Genomic DNA, 22299 nt, shown 5'->3' with positions numbered 1-22299 from the left:
ATTTGTGTGTTTTAAGGTTTCATAATAATAAATCATTTCGAATCAGACAATCTGGGTAGAGGAAATTATGTTTTAGCAACAAAGACCTCAGGAGAGTAATCTACTATTAAATCTTTGAAAGAAGTGAGATTGTAAGATTTTGTGAAAATCAGGTGTTATTTTCTAAAATGAAACGGAACCAAATTTTATTACATACAAAAAAGCAATAAGAAATCACAATGCATAATTCATAATCTTTTTATATTAACAATGCATTTACACCATTTCAAAGACTAACCAAAAATACTTAATATGTCCACAAATGTCAATTCTTACACATTCTCGCATACTGAAAACAGTCTACCTAAGAAGGATAACAACAACAAAAAAAACAAGTAAATAAATAGCCCTTCTATACTCTGCTCCCTCCCTGATGACAAAATGATAAATATAAAGCTATTACTGCCTGTCCTTGAAGAGAAAAACACAGGGAGAGAAAAACAAACAACAGCACTATCGCATTTTATGAGAACTTAAAGTATAATGGGAGTCAAGAGGACACTAATTTCCCAGGTATGAGTTAAGGCTTGAATGCTAAGGAAAACTAAAGAGGTCTCAAGAGGGGATTTAAAAGATAAAACTTTTGCTGCACAATCATAACAAACTCCACTGACAAACCAAAGAAACTGCACACGTTTCTACCAGTACGCTCTTAGTAATAATTCAACATGTCAGATGTCCCTCTGAAACACCTTCACCAAGCCGCTATGCCAAGTCACATTCACAGTCACAAGAGGACAGTAATAGACATGGTTGGACCAAAGTTATGGGCTTGACTTGGCTAGGTCTGACGTGCTTTAGACAGAACCACCACAGTAAGTGAGGGCTGGTTTCACAAAACCAATATTATAATTAGGTATACAAACTTCAGAGGCTGAAAGCAAAAGTGAAAGGCTAACAATTTGGTACTTTCTATGAAGTTAATACATAATTTTCCTAAGGGGGATGAACTCGCACTGACATGCACTATAAGTGTCCCTCCAGGATGTCATTATAAGTATTGTAGCGGAAAAATGGAAGACGCCATTATTTCATTGGCATTACAGTCTCCTTGGCTTAAATTGTAGGACCACCGTCACATAAACAGCTAGCTGCACTTCTAATGATGGCAATAAAACAGAAGCAAAAGAGTCTCTGTCAAATTCTGTTGAATCCCACACAGAAAATGTCATTTTCAGTTTCTTGGCTGATATTTATAGTAATAACTGGTTTCATCTCTGATTTTAACCTTTAAATTATTTCCACTAGCTTGCTTGAAATCTTTTAAAGAGGGTAAACTATTTGGACTTATGTGGTCAAGCTCACAAAATGTTACAGATATTAAATTACATATGACTTTAAACTTTCCAAAACTAATTAAATACAGCAAGAATGTCATTTAAATGAACACCTCCTTAAACAAACAAACAAAATATTCACCAACAGAATCCTCAAGTGAATTGTTCTACTTGCATTCAATCTAACAATATTTCAATAACTTATTATGGTTTCAAGCCAAAAGTATTTATACTTTTAGTATAAATAACATAGCAAAAACATATCACATAAATGAAAGTAATAATGACTTATTTAAAATAGTCAGTTCAAAAGACAAATTTGTATGTGTGTGTATTCCAGTGCTTAACAACACATTTGGTCTTGCTTTCCTGAAGAACAGAAATTTAGAAATAACTATTTAAATTGGTACACTTAAAAATTTTAATATTTTAAATACACAACTTAATGTCAGGAACTTGTTTCCATAAAATAGATAATCTGAGAATTATTTTTTTTATTGGGGAAATAAGCAGTAAACTGAACTTATAAATTGCTTCCTCAAATTAAAATTTACTGCCATTTCCCCATGAGATCTGAAGCTCACTTGGAAAGGTGTCAAATACACTAAACCCACTGCCTACAAGAGAGAGAGGACGTCAGAGACCGCTGGAGAGGAGCTCAGCTGAGGGTTTGCAGAGGAGGCCAGTGCTTTGAGAACAGGCTTCTCATATTTGGGGTAGGGAGTGTGTGTGCTTTGAAAATTAAAGATTTCTTGGATTCAAACCTTGGGATTTTCACTCATTTGCCTAGAGTGGGAAATAGTAATTACACATTACTTAAAAGCTCTCCCCACCCCCAAGTGATTATCAACTATAATCAAGATGAAGAACCTCCAGCCTAACTTTCTCTACCCACTTTCAACACAGTGATTAGGTTTCCTTAGTCATCTGTTCTTTAGTAATTTAACATAACCTACTCTGAAAAGAACAAAGTAAAGTTTAACCATAAAAACTATCTGTTTAAAACATGTATCAAATTGAAGAGGAGAAATTTAGTAAGGGGATCACTATAAGAAAAATATTTTGCTTGAACTTCTTGTGTAGTATGTAAAGATCTATAAGGAAAAGCAAAACATTTAAAGGAGGCAATTCTGAACTAACGTCCTAAAATATAATATTAGGTAGACTGCTTAAGAATTTGTTGAGATTTCTTTATATATTGATTTCTGGATACATTTAAATTACCCAAAATTACATAAGAATTATTATTTTCATACAACTCTGCAACTTATCAAGAATGTAAGAGCTTGTTGAGAATGCCCAAAGCAAGGTAACCTATGTTTACTTAGTCACTCTTCGATATTTGCATCACTGCATCAAATTTATTTTCCTAAAGTATTTATTTGTTCATTGATTTGAGAGAGAGAGAAGAAGGGGAGACAAAGTGAGAGAGAGAGAAAAAAACATCAATTTGTTGTTCCACCCACCTATGCATTCATTGGTTGATTTTTGTTACGTGTCCTGATGGGGGGGCGAAAACTGCAACCTTGGCCTATCAGGATGATGCTCTAACCAACTGAGCTACCCAGCCAAGCCCTATTGCATAAAATTAAAAGTTGTCCTTTGTAAACCTCTTGCTCTCAGAGTTTATATGAGGATATTAAGTTAAATAACACAATGTAAGGTGTCTAATGAAGTGCATAGTATTTATTAAAGAAATATTTCTTTGCTTTATCTGTATTTAAAGCTGCCTCCTACATTACTTTAATATTCATCTTTGAGGAACTTATACGTTATTTACAGAGAACTAAGTCCACTTACCAATTACCCTTAACAGAAAAATCCAAAGTGTACCCAGATTAAACAGCAGAAGTCAGCTATCAATGTGAGAAATTAAGTGAAGGAACATTTTATATAAGCATTACTCGGGCAGGAAATTTACTGATCACCTAAAATGTGTCAGAGACTCTGCACACATACACATTGTGTGCACTGACTTGTGTTATTTTCCATAGAAATAGTGTGATGAGGAAACTGAAACTTAGAGATGCTATGTAACTTGATCCACATCACAAAAGGTGTGAATGGTGAAGCTGGGAATTCACTATCAGTTCTATTTGCGTAACTGGACAGTAAGTTTCTTAAAGGCAGAATTATAATTCTAAACGTCTTGGAACCCAATATACCTCCTAGTACAATGCCTTGTTTCAGCCAGGAGCTCAGGAAAACCTCTTAACTGGGAATTAGACTACTCAGAAGAGCTTTGCCTCAGTAGTGAGGCAAAATTAGCCCTAGCCTAAATGCCGCTCTGGTGTACTTAAGAAACTTTAAAAGCAAGACCTGAAAAGCTCAAACTGATCCATAGTAACCTAAGCATATCCCGGGAAAAAATTCAAGAAAATTTACAAGAATACAAAACTATCCAGTACTCAACAGGCAAAATCACAATGTCTGACATTCAGTCAAAAATAATAAAGTATATTTAAAAGCAGAAAACAGTTATAACAACAATAAGAAATATTCATCAATTAAAATCAACTCAGAAATACCAGAAATGACAAGACTGTTCAAGAAGATAGAGAAAAGACCAGAAACTATGGCCTGAGGGCCCAATCTGGCAGAGGCCTATTTTTATTTTATTTTATTATTATTTTTTATGGCCTATAAGCTAAGAATGGTTACTACATTTTCAAAGGATATTTTAATAAAAAGGAAGATAATGACTATAAAACAGAGACCATATATGGTCTACAAAACCTAAAATAATCATTAGCTGCCCCTTTACAGAAAAAGTTTGCTGACCCCTAAGCTAGAGAAATGACTATATAATTAGAGACACAAAAGATATTTAAAGAACCCAAATCAATTTCTAGAGATAAAGCTACACTGACCGATTTTAAAACGTACACTGGATGCAGTTAACAATATTTTAGACACTACAGAAAGAAAAGGTTAGTGAAGTTGGAGACAAGACCAGAGATAATATCCTTTTTCTTATTCTCCCTAGAACCTAGCCTGTAAGCATGAAATTCAAGAAGCTGGAGTCATAGAAAACCTCAAATTCTTTACTTTCAGATTTTACAGAATTTAATTTTCTTAACTTCTCAACTGAAACATTATATGACTCTTTTAATATTACCTTTCCAAACCAAATATGACATTTGGATCAGTATTCCATCTTTGCTGAATAACACTCTGTTGGTTATTTTAAAAAAGCATACCTCCCAAATATGAAAATAAATGGAAGTCAACTTTTTTAACACCAACAAAAATTAAACCTCTTTCACTCAAAATATCAAGGGCATAGTTCTGCCTGCTTAGCATCTTTTATTTTTAATCCTCACCCAAAAATATGTTTTTATTGATTTTAGAGAGAGAGGGAGACAGGGAGAGGGAGAGAAAAAGAGAGAGAGGGAGAGATGAGAGAGAAACATTGATCGGTTGACTCCATATGTACCCTCACTGGGGAGTGAACCTGCAACCTTGGTAATGTGCCCTGACAGGGAATCAAACCTGCCACCACCACCTTTTGATGTACAGGATGATGCTCCAACCAACTGAGCCACCCGGCCAGGGCAGCATCTTTCTTGTTCTCCATTTTAAAGTAGGAGCTGCACCTGCCTTTCTTTTGGAAAATCCCTCCTTGACTCCTGCTGGCTTATGAGAGACTGACAGTGAAGATACACCACTACCAGGAAAGCAGTTGGTTCAGAAATGAAATGTGACTAAAGTAAAAAAATCAGAGTTCATCCCAGGAAAAAGTGTATTTGGAGTCAAGGGATAAAAAGAACCAGAGAAATAGAAAGAGGCAGTGATGGGATAAAGGAAAGGGAGGAAGAGACAATGGGGAAGGGAAAGAGAAAGAAATGAAAAGAGAGAAATAGATGAAGAAAGAGAAAGTGATCAGAAGAAAAGTTCTGAATGCATTATATGAACCAACATATCCAGCAGGGCACATAGACAGCTTTACTCCTGGACATTCCAGTTTGAAAAGCCAAGAAATTGCCTTCCTTGCTAAAGCTTGCTTTGACTTTGATTTCTCTAACTTCCAACTGAATGTGTCCTGACTAACACAGAAGCCCATCTAAAACTTTTTTACATTACCTTTCCAAGAAAGCACAGACCCATTAAACAGCATTTCTGCACATCATTTTATAATTTAATAAATTTCCTTATCTTTTAAATCAAATTGCAGAAGTAATTTAAGAAGACAAGACGAATTTATCCAATGCGACATTTGGTCAGGGAAAGCATTTATTTCATCTATAGTCCCGTAGGACTGTTAGGAATGACATGTAATTATGACCTCAGTGAAGAGAGAAAGTCACCATCTTCAAGAACACTTTTCCTGATACTTTTTCTACATTGCATAAAGAAAAAGATCACAGTCAAAAAAGGATCTACTAAACTAACATTCTATTAACATTCATGTTTTCTCTTGAGGTCTGTATTACTACTCATACTTAAGATATCTGGTGGGATCATGATCTAAGGTGATATGGCATCGAATAGTTTACTTATACACTTATAATAACACACTGCATTTGAATGTATTATTCCCCAATTTTTACTCCTATGGAGGTGAAAATTAAAATCACAATGAGAAATCTCTACACACTAACAAAGTGGTTAAAATATAAATATAGGTAATATATATTTAAAATATAAATTAAAGTGACTAAAATAACAATTAAAAATAGTGACACTACCAAATGCTGGTGAGTACGTAAAGAAACTAGTTCATGCTAGATTGTGGGTGAGAATATAAAATGTTACTCTAGAAAAAACTTTGATAGTTTTGTAGAAAACTAAACAGGGAACTACAATATGGACTAGCAATTGTATTGCTGGAAATTTATTCTAGAGAAATTATGACCCCCCCCCCCCCAATTCATAAGTTAAAGCCCTAACCCATTGTGACTGTATTTGGAGAGAGCACCTTTAGGGAAGTAACTAAGGTTACATGAGCTCATCTGGGTGAGGCCCTCATCCAACAGGGTTAGTGTCCTTGTAAGAAGCGGAAGCGACACCAAGACCTCTATCTGTGCTTACACTGAAAAGAGGTCAGGTAAGGCCATAGGGACACAGTGAGAAAGGCGCTATCTATCTGCAAGCCAGGAAAAGATTCCTCATCAGAAACCAAATCTGCCAAGACCTTGACCAGGGACTGTTGGTCTCCACAGTGAAAAAATTAACGTTTCCTGTTTGAGCCATCCAGTCTGTGGTATTTTGTGATGGCAGCCTGAGTGAACTTATACAATTCACAATAGCCCAAGACTGTAAACAATACAGATGTCCTTCAACAGGTGAAGTTAAACTGTGGTCATCTATGTCATGTGTGATAGGCAGAATAAGAATCCCCAATGATGTCCACATCCTAATCCATAGAATCTGTAAATATATTAGGTTACATGCCAAAGAGATAATAAACTTGCAGATGGAATTATCCCATTTGAAAACTGTTTTACTTCTATAATCTAAAGAAAAATGAATGAATACTTATTTAGAAATAAGTATGAAAGAAAAATAAGAAGACTGATTCATTCATTATATAATGAATGTCAACATTTTTCATAAAAAGTTGTAATATTAAATATAGAAAATGAAATAAATCTCAATGAAAATGCTTACAATGACTAGTAAGGTTTAAAAAGAACTACATATATAATTATTTAATTCTACAGGCTCTCAGTCCCAGCTGCACTTCAAAATTAGCTACAGAGTTTCAAAAATCATTTTCAAAATATAAATATCTTGGCCCCTCCCCCAAAATTATGACTAAATAGGGGCCAAAACATTTGGATTTTGAAAAGTTCTACCGGTAACTCTAATGCACAGAATGAAACCCACTAATAAAGGTTTAATTACAATTTTGGTCTACTATAAAAACTTATTGTAGAAAACAACTTAAAATTGTAATAAAGGCATAAAATGGAATACTATATGGTGAATAAAAATAATGTTAAATATTTATGTCTGTTGACATAGAAATATAAATGTAAGTATATATATATAAACATACAAAACAATATATATTGTATATTTCAATTTTTGTAAAACAAAATACACATGCACATATATATGGAATGGAGTTCATTTTGGTTGGCTGTGGTTATACTTTATGTTGCTCTTTTTGCTTGTCTACATTATTTTATATTTCTGAATCATTACTAATATATAAAAACAAAGCAACTTCACTTTGGTAACAAAAAAGATTAACTTTAGAATACTATGTATACTTTAAACTAAATTAAGAAATATTTTATTTTGAGATAAAGCAAATATGGCAAAATTTTAAATGGTAAATTGAAACAAACAGTATATGAGTAATTTTATTCACACAACTTTTCCATAGGTCTGAAATTATTTAAAACTTACAACTTGAGGGGGGAAAAAAAAAAAGTAGTTTAGAATTTAGTCCCCTCTTCTCCAAATATATTATATTTCATTATAGATTGACCATTTGATATGTCAACATGAAACCTTTAAAACATTTTAGGTTAAATCAAATATTAGTTGAAAGGACCAAAGTAAACATGAAGTTATAGACCTATACACACAGAAATGTACATAAACATGTTTAATGTATCAAAAATGCATAAATGCAGTTTTAAAATTTAAACTCCCCTACTATACATCTTTAGTAACCAACTGCATGTTTCTTTATTGTATTAGCTAACTAACGTTGAAAAATAATTTTTCCCATACAAATCCATTCATAAACATAACAAGCATCAAAAACATCAACTCTATAAAAGATCATCTCACCTCATCTAAGTCTTGGATATAAACCGGTTTTTCCTCAAAGCCAATTGGCATTGGCTCACTGTGGGGAATCTTTACTTCTTCATACATCTTGTTATTCTCTCTTTGGATTCCTTCTGGCAAAATCATCTATAAACATCAAAAATTAAAATCTAATAATAAAATAATGCTCTATGATAAATATTCTTGAGAAAAAGAACACTCATGGTATTACCACATAGTACTGAAAAAAAAAATTTGGTTAATTTAAAGCCTAAACAAACAAAAACCATACACACAAAAAGCATTCATGTATGGGGATCTCCTATAACATATGAATCATATTATGTTGATGAATCTTAAACTATACATTAATTAAATGGTATTCTGGAAGATAAATGTACTCACAAAGGTAGGAAAATTATGCAATATATAATGTAAAGTTTAGTCAAAAAGCAATGCATCTGCTAAAACTTAAAAAAAAAAAAGTTACATATATAATGAAAGGGAGGAGAACAAATATGTTTTGAATACCTACTATGTCAAGATGCATACACTGCATTATTTCCTTTTCCACAGCATTTTTAAGTACAATTTAGCATAATACAGTCCACTAGTACTAAAGCAACAAAGGAAACAGGAAAAATCTGTGTGTTATTTCCTCACAACAGACATCATACCTTTGCCCCAGCAATGAATGCTGATGTTCTCATGGCTTCAGCGTGGGAATCATAAACGTGGGGATAACGTATTTTTTCAAAGTCAGTGTCCCTCTGCCTGCTCAGAACTGGAACACTTCTAGCATTCAGAAGTGCCTGCTCTCTGTAAATGTAAAAACAACAGGCTAAATCTAAAATTTTTATCTTGCAATGAAAAGCATATAGTACTAAAACAAGGTCATTATAAAAACTATTTCAGGTAGTCTTTCATCATAAAAGAGAAGAAATAAAATTGTACAAAGGATAATACTAGCAATCCTGAATTTTTCTTTGTAATCACACAGGAGTCAACACAGTTTTCGGTAACATCGTCACAATCCAACAATGTTTATAAATTAAAAATGAGTTTCAGTATTTAAAGATCAAGTGTAATAATGCTTTCATTTCATTTTCCTCTTTCTACTTCTAAATAATAACATGGGTAAAGGTATTCATTAAGCTAGAAAAATAAACAAATAACTAAAAAAAATTGTGTAGATTTCATAAGCTAGTGGTGTGTGCACAGCACCTAAAAATTGCTTCCCTCTATAATTTAAATTTCTCACCTACATGGATGTAACCAAGAATATTTTAATTAAGCAGATCATTGCTTTCTTATCCCACAAAATTACTTTTTCATATAACAAAATTCTATTCTTATAAGACATGACTAGAATAATAATATAAATTATTAAAACTAAAAAATGATAATGATATATAAAAGTAGCAATTACAACACAGGCATTTTTCAGTTGCTGGCTTTTATTACCTTTGTATCCGCAATTCCTTAGGATCAAAGCATGTAAGTCCATCTCCCGAAACTTCACTGTCTTCTCCAGCCTTCTTCTCTCGCCTAGCAATTCTTTTTTCTTCTCGGCGATATTGTTTCATTAACTGCTTTTCTTGTTCAGACTGAATAGTGACTTGACATCCGTAATTGGGTTTAGCATTGTCTCCTAAAATTTTTTTGCAATTTTCTACAAAGCAAATTTAAAACATTATGTTTTACAAATTTAACCTTTATTAAAACCGTTTTCTCCCACCAAAACATAAGACAGCACAATGCTCTAACAATTTATTTTTTGAAAAACTGACACATTAATTTGTATATTTTAAGGAGACTTTTAAAAATAACAATATCTAGCCCTGGCCGGTTTGGCTCAGCGGTTAGAGCGTTGGCCTGTGGTCCAGAGAGACCCGGGTTCGGTTCCCGCTAAGGGCACGTACCTTGGTTGCAGGTTTTCCCAGCCCTGGTTGGTCGTGCGGGTGGCAACCACTTGATGTGTCCCTTTCACGTCGATGTTTCTCTCTCTCTCTTCCTCTCTCTCCCTCCCACTCTATCTGAACAAAAAAAGGAAAAATGTCCTCGCGGGAGGATTAAAAAAAAAAAAACACACAAAAAACAATATCTAAATGATATTACATAGTGGCTTAAGAAAAGTCAGGAGACATGTTCTTCCTAAAGACTAAACAACATTGCAGGTTTAATGTTATAAATTCTTACATATAATATCAGAAATTAAAAATTCTATTTTATAATTTTGAAATAATTTATATTTACATAATTTCAATAAATATAATAATTATCAATACTAATGAGCATTTTCCTGTTAACATAACAATAAATACATTCTTTACATATTAGATATAATTTTTCCTGATAAAATAGGCCTTACTGTGTTAAGTTATACCTATGTTACTACTTAATTATATAAGAAAAAAATTTGTTAACATTAGCTTGGGATATAGTTAGAAGATAACCAAGGCAAACAAACAAACAAACAAGAGTATGGTCCACCTTTTCATGGAAATAACAAGTTTTAAAAGAAAAAATGGAAGAAGGTCAGAATCACTAAGAGGAACCAGGTCAATCAAAGCTCAATAGCTCAACGTTTACAAGTTACAATTTAAACCTGTGGCTTGGTCAACTCCAGAGAGTTTTTCTTCCAACAGAATTACCTTCTGTGTTTAATTAAATCTTTCCAATTAGTAGTATTTTGGCTCACTGCAGCCCTAAAGCAACTCACAGGAATCTTTGAAAGCAATCCACATCAACACACATTACTGTATTGAGGACCTACAAGGCTCTAGGCGCTGCTGCTAGGCGAGGGAGACAATGAAGGAGACAGTTCATACTCTGAAGGAGCACAGTGCAAGTTCTTTTATCAAATTCATGGTCTAATACAGAACAAAAAAGTAATGAAGAATAGCATCAAGATGAGAAAATTAGCTTTCTAAATTCGTCGTAAGTCAAGTCTTCACAGACATCTGTCACTATCTCATTACAGGACTTTAAATAAGTCATTTTACCTCTCAATCACATGAAAAAAAAATCCCTCTGTGTAATGGCTTTTTATAAGTCTCAAAAAGAAAAGTGAGAAATAAAGATTTATTACATCTCAATATTATAAAATAAGATATTACCCCATCTATTTTAGAACTACTACATTTTACAGTTCTGAAAATAAATATTTATCTACTTCTTATATATCTTATGTTCTAAGTAAGTCTTATAGACCTATTTCAGGGATTGAATTTATAACATACTAACTTTCAGTGTTAGGAAAAGAACAGCAGACTGTTTCCACAGGTACTCTGAACTAAAAGAAAGTTAAACTGCAAAGTCACTCAATCAGATATTAAGCAGAACTTTTAAAGATGTGACTAATGCCACATACTTATTAAAAATGAATGTTAAAGATTTTGTGTGTGAAACTAAATACTTTTGGTGACAAACTAAATGCTACATTAATGTTATTGATATTTTACACAAACGTGATAGTAACAAAATCCTATTATACACATTTGTGATCATCTAAATAAGAAAATTAAAAGAAGAAAATGTCTACCTCAAGAATAGCGCCATAAACCCACAATCAAAATATACAGAATATATGTCCTGTGCGGTTGAACACAATAGGCAATAAAAAAATCAAGTTGTAGAGCAGGAGATACTAAAATGTATGGTTATCCTCGATGGGCTCAGCAATTGTAGTGAATGACAAATACAAATAAAATGAACAAGCTTAACAGCAACTGTAACAAAATTTTACTAAAGAACAATCTAGAAGCTTGCATCCTTTTAGAGTGTAATTATGCGGGAAAAAGTATAATTATTCAAACTTTCACTTGAGAGCATGAGCTAACTTAATTTTTATTTTATAGTACATGGTGTACTAAACATTCTCCACATCTGGCCTGGAAACAGAATTACAACTATCCTCAACTTAGCAGTCAGTACTATACCCACGTACTTCTCCCCGACCTTCCATTTCCTGGTTATAAGAACAGAGGTAAAGTAGGGTGGTGTATATCTGGATAAAAAGATTAAAAGAAAATCAGTATGAAAGCCAGAAAACGCTACACAGCAAGAAGTTATTGCTCTCTAAGACCATGATTTTAGAGACTAAAGAATGGAATGTTTTGTCATAAAGGTAGCTTAATAAAGAATACAAATATAATTTGGTACTTTTTAGAGAGTTTTGAAGGCTCATTAACACAAAACTATATCAAGAGATATAAATGGATGAAAACAGTAATAAAGTAACAAGGGTCTAAAGAATCTTTTCGGCAAGAGTATTACACTCCAAAAAATATTTAAGGAGAATTATGTTTAATGTAGGTACAGAAAAAACTCTACTTAAAAAACTTTTAAACCCTTAAAATATGTAGGATGTCAGCTTCTTTATCACAGTCCTTAGAAAAAGTTAAAGTCTATTTGTTTAAATTCCCCCAATTTTCTATAGTATAACTATTATTCTTAGTAGCAACATCAATAATAATCCAGCATAGAATAAAAAGTAAAAGCAGTTTGAGAAGAGTAGAAAATATTTCAGGATAGACTGATGGGTTAAAGAGTCTGTTGCTTCTAAAAAGCTATCCTAATAGCATAAGATTTGTATAAATGTTATACAAAAATCAATATAAGGAAATTATAAAACAACACTAATTCATCATCTACAGCTTTCTAAACAATATGTGAGCTGGACTAAATTTTAAACTTTTTGTTAATAAATTACACTATCAAATGATAAGAATACTTGAAACTAATATAATATGAATGTCAACTCTAACTGAAAAATAAAAAATAATTTGGATGAATTTTATAAAGGTGAAATCAGTAAGTATCTCTATATTAACTCTTAGAAGGCTGACAAAATGAACACCAAACACTTAGAATTTATATCATAAAACTAGACATTTAAACTCATTCCTTTTCAACTGGCAGATACTCATTTTAATTGCTCCTAAACTCCACTGGCTACTGCAATGCTGAGTAAAGCACTATTTAACAGACGAGAGCGCTCTTAGAGCAAGGCAGTTTATAAGTATTCAATACACTCAAAGAACCAAAGGCCTGCAGGAACACCAAGTGGCTAATATCAATTCTTCAAAGTTTCTACAAATCTCAGAGCAACTCAAGGCAACTTTAGTAATCAAAGTATGGGATAAAAGAAATCAGAAAGAAACTTCGGGTGTAAATCCAGGCTGTTTTTATAATTTTCTTTTAGTGCCATACTCATAATTGTAAGGGAAAGGTGGCATAATATAGAAGGATAAACGTTGACCAGTTTGAAGAAGGGTATTTAATTTCTTATGCTCATATATTTTTTAAAAATTTCAAACTGTTTATATATATGAATTTATATATGTATAAAGTCAGTCTTTCTGCTTATCACATAAAACCTGAGTTTGGCATCAGCTGTGCCATAGTAAGTTTAGCATTTTTAAAAATAGTTTCAGCTTCCTTGACAACTCTTCCTAATTGTTCTGGGATTTCAAAATGTATGTAATACATGGTAATATAAGTATTCAATTTGCTAAGTGTGGTAACTATATTGCCATTAAGTAGGAGACTGCTGCTGTTCTTGCATGTATGCTGATGATTTTATATAGAAATATTAGAATGTCTGCAACTTCTAGTCACTGTTCAGCAAAAATTTTAAATAGAGGGGTGTGTGTGTGTGTGTGTGTGTGTGTGCGCGCGCGTGTGTGTGAGCGCACATGCAGGAATATGTGTAGAGAATAATGAGAAGAGCAAAAGACAAAGAGGGGGAAGGGTAGTAAAATGTTAATGACTGGTAAATCTACATAAAGGGTAGCATGTTCACTGTACAATCCTTGTACATGTAAACAGGTTGAAAGTTTTAAAAATAAATACTTGGAAATTATAACACTACTTAGCCCACAGTAACAACTATATGTATTTGTTTTTTAAAACAACTGTTTATTCAAATCTTCTGCTTAAAAAAATGCCATACATAAACAAAAACAGAATCTTGGCCATACCACCCTTTTTGAGGACACTGTTATTTGTTTAGTAATCTGCCATATCTAAAATCTACTAAAAAAAAAGAAAAAAAAGATGGTTACAGTAAATTACATAACACACCAAAGGATATTAAAAGTATAATTATAGCCCTGGCCGGTTTGGCTCAGCGGTTAGAGCATCAGCCTGCGGTCCCGAGAGAGCCGGGTTCGGTTCCCGCTAAGGGCATGTACCTTGGTTGTAGTTTGTCCCCGGCCCTGGTCGGTCGTGCGGGTGGCAGCCACTAGATGTGTCCCTTTCACATCGATGTTTCTCTCTCTCTCTCTCTCTCTTCCTCTCTCTCCCTCCCACTCTACCTGAACAAAAAATGTCCTCGGGTGAGGATAAAAAAAATAAAATAAAATAAAAAAATAATAATAAAAGTATAATTATATTAAAGGATTTGTTAACCAATGAATTTTTCCTTTTAATTAGAATTACCACTAAATACTTTCTTACCTTGAAGAGCCTGCAATTTATAATCACTTGAATTAAGAAATCTATCCACAATTGTAATTCTGTTCTGAAGGAGCTTCTCAATAAGTTCAAGTCCATCAGGTCCCAGCAGTTCAAACAGCTTATAAAAGGAAGAAAATCAAAACATGTTACCTCAAAATTAACTTTTTCAAGTTATAAACACCCTATTCAACAGAGACTTCTTTAGGGAAAAAAATAGCTTTACAAAGTAACCTAGGAAAGAAAAGTAACTGTTCATATTGCTTAGGATCTAGGCTATCCACAATTGTATAATTAAAGTGCATGACTCAATTTTTAAAAAATAATTATGATTTATATATATAAAACTCTACACCACAGAACATCAAAATTTTACATTTGGTTTCTCTTGCTATAACCAAAAACAATTCTAAAATTAATTTGCTTTTTTGACATACTGTTCTAGTTTTCCCAAATAAAGTACCATTTTTCTTACAACTTAGTGCATTTTAAAGAAACATTAGAACATTTTAATGCATCATGACATGCCCAATTTTTAATGTTAAATAAAATTTTATTTTATTAAATTTTCTTAATAATTTTTAATGCTTTTTAAATCAAAATCTCAAACACAGTACTTCAAGTGCTTTCTGTAACTATATAAAGTTTCTATGCCCAATTGGTATGGCTCAATGGATTGAGCATGATCCTAAAGACTGAGAGGTCCCCGTTTGATTCCCAGTCAAGGCACATGCCCAGGTTGTGGATCCGATCCCCAGTAGGGGGCGTGCAGGAGGCAGACAATTGATGTCTCTCTCTCACATCAATGTTTCTCTCTCTCTCTCTCTCCCTTTCTCTTGCTCTAAAAATTCAATAAAAACATATATTTAAAAAAAATTTTCCATGCATATCCTACCCAACTATGCAGAGCAGTTGCCAAAAATTAAGTTAATTCCAGAGAAAATATGAGGTTTACGATATGGAGACTTTCAATTACAAAACCATATAAAATAACTGTTCCAAAAAGCCTTTAGAGTTCCTCAAGTGCAGTTTGGTGATATATATTTTTCTCCTGTCCAGAAATGTTATACTCTTATTTTGCATGTGAATATTTTATATTAACCAAATTTGAACTCTTCTCAGAGATTCCGCACAAACAAAATCATTATTAAAAGTAGAAATTTATGTTGAGTATTTATGAGACATTAAATATTCAATAATTTATTCTTGCTATTGATTTTTTACTGATATTATCTACACCCAAGGCACCCCTTCTTCCACCCCAGTCCCCAGGTATGGAACAGCTCTTCTCAAGGCAAAGCACCATGGAAAATACTGGGACTCCCATCGCTCCACCTGGGCTCCTAGGCCTTGATTGTACAACAGGGAAGGCAAGCCTCCCTCTTCCATCAAGTACTTAGCTCCTAAAGCCCTCAAGAGAAGCTTTCCATTGTCCCCACCCTTAGCTCCAGAGTTCTGCCTCAGAGATCATGGGGGAGGGGGGGGAAGGCCATAAAAAGAAAAGGGAAATATCTAAATCAGAAAGCAATTAGTGGTTGTTTAGGGCTGAGGGGAGTAGGGGTGGGGGCAGGTAGGAGAAGAGTAGCTAAAGGTTTAGAATTTCTTTCTGGGGTGATAAAAATGCTCTAAAATTGACTATGGTGAGGTTTATATGTATCTGTGAATATAGTAAAAACTATTTGTATACTTTAAATGGGTGAATTGTATAGTATATGAATTATACAGGTTGGGGCAAAAATAAGTTTACAGCTGTTTGTATGGAAAATAACACAATAATTAATAAATAATAATACAAGAATAAACTGTCTCATGTACTCACTACTATAAACCTACTTTTGCCCCACCCTGTATATCAATAAGGCTGTTTTTTAAATTATGATTCAAATGACTTAAAATACTAAGGCTAACAAAAAATTGCTTAGTGTTAAAAGATAAAGATTAAATATAATCTTCCCAATAAGTATTTTAACCGTTTTGAATTGCTGTTTGTCTAAAACAAGCCTTGTGTTTAATATTAAGGGTGATAATAAAGAACCAGCAAATTCAAAAACTATAAGCTTACATAATTACTTCCCCTCCTCCAAACAAACTGTAGTAGAAAATGCTCTCTACATAAAACATGAAATGTCCTTTATAGTCTGTCAACTCTCAGAGGATATGTTAATTCTTAAATCGAGACCATTTCTTCCACAGGAAAATAATTTCTCATGGCAAAGTTACCCTTATACATATTCTTTGCTACTCAAGGTTACTAAATCTGAAATTCAATGTTCACACTGATAAATTAGAGATTCTAGTTAAAATTTTTTAGTCCACAACTTAATTTTAAGAAACCACCAGTATATTTGAAAGATAACTTTCAAGATCACGGAACAAAGAACACATTATTTCTTTAAAATAACACACCTAAGACCTAGCAAAAGGGATAAGGAGGCTCTTTTGATCTGAATAGCAGGACTTCCTTAACAAGATGAAGAATCTCCAGCAGAATTCTAGGATCAGCTGCCATCCGATATAAAGCAATCCTAAAATTATGCTTTTCCTAACATTTGCCATTTGCATCCACACTGAGAGCAGGTGCAGTTCTCCTTCAAGATTTGCACTACAAACTAATTTGGCAGCGAGAGTGGCTGTTTGTCAAGGTACAGCTGTCTGGATCGCTGCTCTATGCACTGACACAATTCTAGACGCTATCAAACTGAAAAAAGAGGGGAGAATAAAATTATCTCTGGGTACAGAAACATACTTCAACTACAGAGTTTTAAAGAAAGAAAGACAGAAGAAGAAAAAAAGAATGCAGGCTTCAAACAATAACAAGGCAAGTTTCACTATCCTGGTTATAAATTCAGGATATGAGATTTAAAGAAGACACAATAGGAATAGACAGGTGACATCCTTTTCCTGGCAGGTGTTGTTTAAGCCATTATCATCTATTAAGTATTCTAAATAGACAAAGGTTCTTAGAGTTCTTATTGTTATTATAAATCCTTTTTCATTAAATTAAATAATTAAAGTAATTCTTCATCTAATTAAAATGATGAATGGAAACAGTCAAAAAGTTAACCAACAGATTACATTTCTGAGATGCCAAAAAATTTATTTCAGAACATGTGCAGGCTAACTTTAAAGGCATTACACTTTCTTGTTTCTTACTTAACAAATGAATGTAGTGTGTTAATGTATCAGCATAGGGAATCCCTATTTTCCACTGTATTCTGAATTATGTCATTTTTATTCCAATTGGCAAAATGCTATCGTGGTACTATAGTAAATATAAAATAATAATATACCAGGGAAAATTATACTATATATTCCATGAAAAATAGTTTAATAAAAGAGATATAATGGGCCTAAATAAGAACAATAACACTATATTTGAGGTGGGAAATGCAGAGATATGCTAAGGGTTTGTGAATCCACAGAATAAAAAATACACTTACAGTATGGGTTTACTCAAATAGAGGTAAAATATTTCAAAGTAAAACTGAATTCTGGTCATGTTAATGTCCTATTTTAATCCTACTTCTTAGATTAGTCAAAAAATGTTAAACAAACAACAACAACAAAACATTTAATCACTTTAAAACAAATAAAATCTTTTTATAAAAGGTTTGTCAGATCTATTTTTGTTTTTATCTAGTTAAGGTTAAAGAATTCATTGAAAGTCAAAAATAAATCTCCCTGGAATTCCAAAAAGACCTGTTTCAAAAGATACCAATCATTCTCCATATCAAACAGTCAATAGGTGTTTTAAAAAATAGCCAGTGATGAACAGTAGGCAGAATATCTTGATGTAAGCAAGGAACCCTTTTGGATAACAATATGGGTAGGTAGATTATGGGATTAATTGCAATATCAAAATCAGCCACTAAAATTGTTCTTCAGTGATCAGTCATGGCTTTGTCCTAATCCAAATGTATCAATGTTGCCCTGGCTGGTTTGGCTCAGCAGTTAGAGCATCAGCCCAAACGCTGACAGGTCATGGGTTTCCTTCCTGGTCAAGGGCAAGTGTCTGGGTTGCAGGTCTGAACCCCAGCCCCAGTTGGGGCCGTGGAGGAGGCAGGCCGTCGACTCGTCTCTCTCCCACTGATGCTTCTCTCTCCCTCCCTTCCCTTCCACTCTATCTGAAAATCAAAGGAAAAATATCCTCGGGTGAGGATTAACTACAACAACAAAATGTCATCAAAGTTATATAATATTAAATTAAATTTTTTAAAGTGTTGATATGGTACCTAATAGAAGATTTAAAATTTTTCTAAATAGTCCAGTATAATCTGGCCAGACCTAAGGAGAATGGAGATCAATATAAAAACCCCATAACTAGATTTTAAAAAACTCAGATGTACTTGTATAAGACGAGGAAACCTGGTCCCACAAATAAATTCCTAGGGAAAATCCTGATAGTGTAGAAAGCTGGTTATTTGCAGTCATAATGTGAATAAAAAAATGCAATTAAGACTAGAAAAAAACTTAATGTATTAATAGTAAGATAACATCTCAAAAACCCCATTTAGCACCTCAAAGGATATTACATTAATTGAACCGTATGTGGAGTGCTGAGTTTAATTCTAACCTGTAATTTTTAAGATTACAATAAAATATTAAAATGTAGATCATTAAAAAAAAAGCAAAACTAAGATGTAGATGCAAACTTTTTCAACAGCAGATCTATTATTATCCTTTGTTTAAAGGATACTTATAGGTTTGATAAAAACAATGAATATTATTCCGGCCCCATTGTCCTTGATCTTCCTCCATGCATCATTCCACATTGCTAAATCCTCGTTATCCTTGAAACACACTTTTCCTTTGCTGTCCTGGACACATCATTATTTTCCTATGTATCCTACTACACTGGCTGCTATCATCCTGTCTCCTCTTCAGGTTCACATTGACTATTAAATGTTGGAATTCCTTAAGGCTTAATCCTAGGCTGTCTCTTACTTTCACTCCATATTCTCTCCTTAGCTGTTTACACCCAGGCCTTCAGCTTCCATAAAAATCAAATGCTGACCCATTAGGCTGTCAGCTGATTTCTCAAGAGAAACTTTGCAGGCCAGAAGGGAGTGGCAAGAAATATTCAGAGTGATGAAAACCAAGAACCTACAACCAAAATTACTCTATCCTGCAAAGCTGTCATTTAGAATCGAGGGACATATAAAAACTTTCCCAGACAAGAAAAAGTTAAAGGAGTTCATCACTACCAAACCGTTATTATATGAAATGATGAAGGGTCTTTTTAAAGAAAAAGATAAAATGTATGAACAAACAAAATGGCAATGAATACATATCTATCAACAATGGAATCTACAAACAAAATGAACAGGAAGAACAGGAACATTCTCATAGATACAGAGAACATTTTGTTGGTTGCCAGTTGGGAAAGGGGTTGGGGGAATGGATGAAAAAGGTGAAGGGATTAAGAAGCACAAATTCATTGCTAGACTGACAAACCTCAAAGGGAAAGGGGTTGGGGGGGTGGGAAGAAATAAACCAAAGAACTTATATGCATAACCAATGGACACGGACAATAGTTTGGGAAAAGGTGGGAGGGGGGCGGGAGTGGGGAGGAGGGGGTCAATGGGGGGAAAATGTGGAACATCTGTAATACATTTTACATCCAACAATAAAGATGTGGAAAAAAAAAAAAATCAAATGCTGAAAAGTCTTAAATACATACATCCTTCCTAGAACTCTACTCTGAGTTCCATATATCAAATTACCCAGTTATCATCTATATCCATGTGAAGGTCTTGTGGCCTCTCACAATTCTAAAGTACATAGTTTTACATTGTCTTGATCTGAAGAAATATTAAGTAAATATTTGCTAAATATACATAAGACTGATGCATTTTTCACTTAAAGCAACCATGAGAGCCCTGGCCGGTTTGGTTCAGCAGTTAGAGCGTCAGCCTGCGGTCCAGAGAGACCCGGGTTCAGTTCCCGCTAAGGGCACGTACCTCGGTTGCAGTTTGTCCCCGGCCCTGGTGGGTCGTGCGGGTGGCAGCCACTCGATGTGTTCCTTTCACATAGATGTTTCTCTCTCTCTCTGTTCCTCTCTTTCTCTCCCACTCTACCTGAACAAAAAATGGAAAAATATCCTCGGGTGAGGATAAAAAAAAAAAAGCAACCATGAGAGAATAATTCAAAGAAAACACTACAGTACAAACGTATCTAATAATCAACTATCACTTGTTAGGAAATAAATGAGCATGTAATAAATATTACAAAAATATGTGATATGCATATTTATTTCAGTATTTTTTTCCCAAAGAAGTGTGCTCATGAAAGTAATATGTACATAGATATACTCTTAATTTCTGCTGGTTAACTATTCTTGGTTTAATGGTGAAATTAAATAAAATATATCCTGACACTCTGTAGAAAGCAGCAATAGGTTTGAAGCAAGTGCTCCATGTAACACTTTATATTCATTAGTTAGATCTCAGCTTCCTAGTTACCTTCCTGCCCACCTCCACTTTGTCTCTACTTCATGGGTTACATACTAGAACCTAATGATCCTCCTCACTGTCAGCTTTCACATACACCTTTCCAAAAAAGTACCATGGGGTCATCTACGCGCAGTTTGGAGGGAACCTTAGAGGACACCTAAACAAGCTCCCATAAAAGCAGTGATTAATGACATGGGAGGACAGATTAACAGGACAGTTGAGAACACTGGTCTGAAGTTAAAAAAAAACAATGTTTAGTTATCAATACCTAATTATATGACTCTTGAGAGCAACTTTCTAAAGCAATCTGACCCTCAGTTTTCTCCCGTTAAAAGAAATTAGCATGGTGTCTGACAATGAGTACTCAGTAAGTTGTTACTGTTGTCACTGACAAATTTTCCTGGCTAGTGAACATCCAACACACTTCTGCCAGCAGGAAATCTTATAAGGCAGCTCATGCCTCTGCTAGAGAATGCTAAGAGTAAAAAAAAATATATATATATAAAGTATATATATATATATATATATATATATATATATATATATATATAAAGTGTATATATATATACTTTCTCATGTTAAGCTCAGTCTCACCATATAGCTTTCACCTGTCACTGCTGTGCCCTCTGGAGTTACAGAGAATGACCTTAGTACATTTCTACATGACAGCCTTTCAAATATTTGAAATAAGTAATATTTCAAATATAAGGTCAAGTAGTAGCCACATTTCACTCACAAATTCCTTTCTTCCCTTACTATTACTATTCCCTTACTATACAAATTCCTTACTGTTAGTTATATAACTTGATTTCTCGATGATTCTCCATCCAGGTTCCATCAGAAAACCTTGTACTGGGCCTCTTAAAAATTAGCATCCATTGAATAAATAAATAAACAAACAAACAAACAAACAAACAAATTTTTGCCCTGGCCGGTTTGGCTCAGCAGTTAGAGCATCGGCCTGCAGTCCAGAGAGACCCGGGTTCAGTTCCCGCTAAGGGCATGTACCTCGTTTGCAGTTTGTCCCCGGCCCTGGTTGGGATGTGTGGGTGGCAGCCACTCCATGTGTCCCTTTCACATCGATGTTTCTCTCTCTCTCTCTGTTCTTCTCTCTCCCTCCCTCTCTACCTGAACAAAAAATGGAAAAATGTCCTCGGGTGAGGATGAAATAAATAAATAAATAAAAATTAGCATCCAAAACTAAACATTAATATTTTAAATATAATTTAATCAGGGCAGATCACAGAGACTGAAACAACTTTGGACTAGATGGTAAACTTTTCTGAACACAGCATAAATGGTAACAACATCACACTGTTGATTCAAACTGCATGTGTAGCCAAATA

At 33.8% G+C, this 22299-nt stretch overlaps 1 protein-coding gene across 2 annotated transcripts in view; it reads right to left on the bottom strand.

Moving 5' to 3' along the window:
* Window positions 1-22299, bottom strand: part of ASCC3 (activating signal cointegrator 1 complex subunit 3) — a 303300-nt gene that overhangs the window by 234997 nt on the left and 46004 nt on the right. For both annotated transcript variants that reach the window (XM_036248171.1, XM_036248170.1), the window contains 4 exons: window positions 14505-14622; window positions 9507-9714; window positions 8720-8861; window positions 8064-8189 (listed from right to left, as the gene is read on the bottom strand). In XM_036248171.1, the coding sequence (XP_036104064.1) occupies window positions 8064-8189; window positions 8720-8861; window positions 9507-9714; window positions 14505-14622 (594 nt within the window). The remainder of the gene's footprint in view (window positions 1-8063; window positions 8190-8719; window positions 8862-9506; window positions 9715-14504; window positions 14623-22299) is intronic.

This window comes from Molossus molossus, unplaced genomic scaffold (assembly GCF_014108415.1).
Source record: "Molossus molossus isolate mMolMol1 unplaced genomic scaffold, mMolMol1.p scaffold_m16_p_8, whole genome shotgun sequence".
In the NCBI taxonomy this organism is placed as follows: Eukaryota; Metazoa; Chordata; class Mammalia; order Chiroptera; family Molossidae; genus Molossus; species Molossus molossus.
This window is presented reverse-complemented; position numbering and strand designations above follow the sequence as displayed.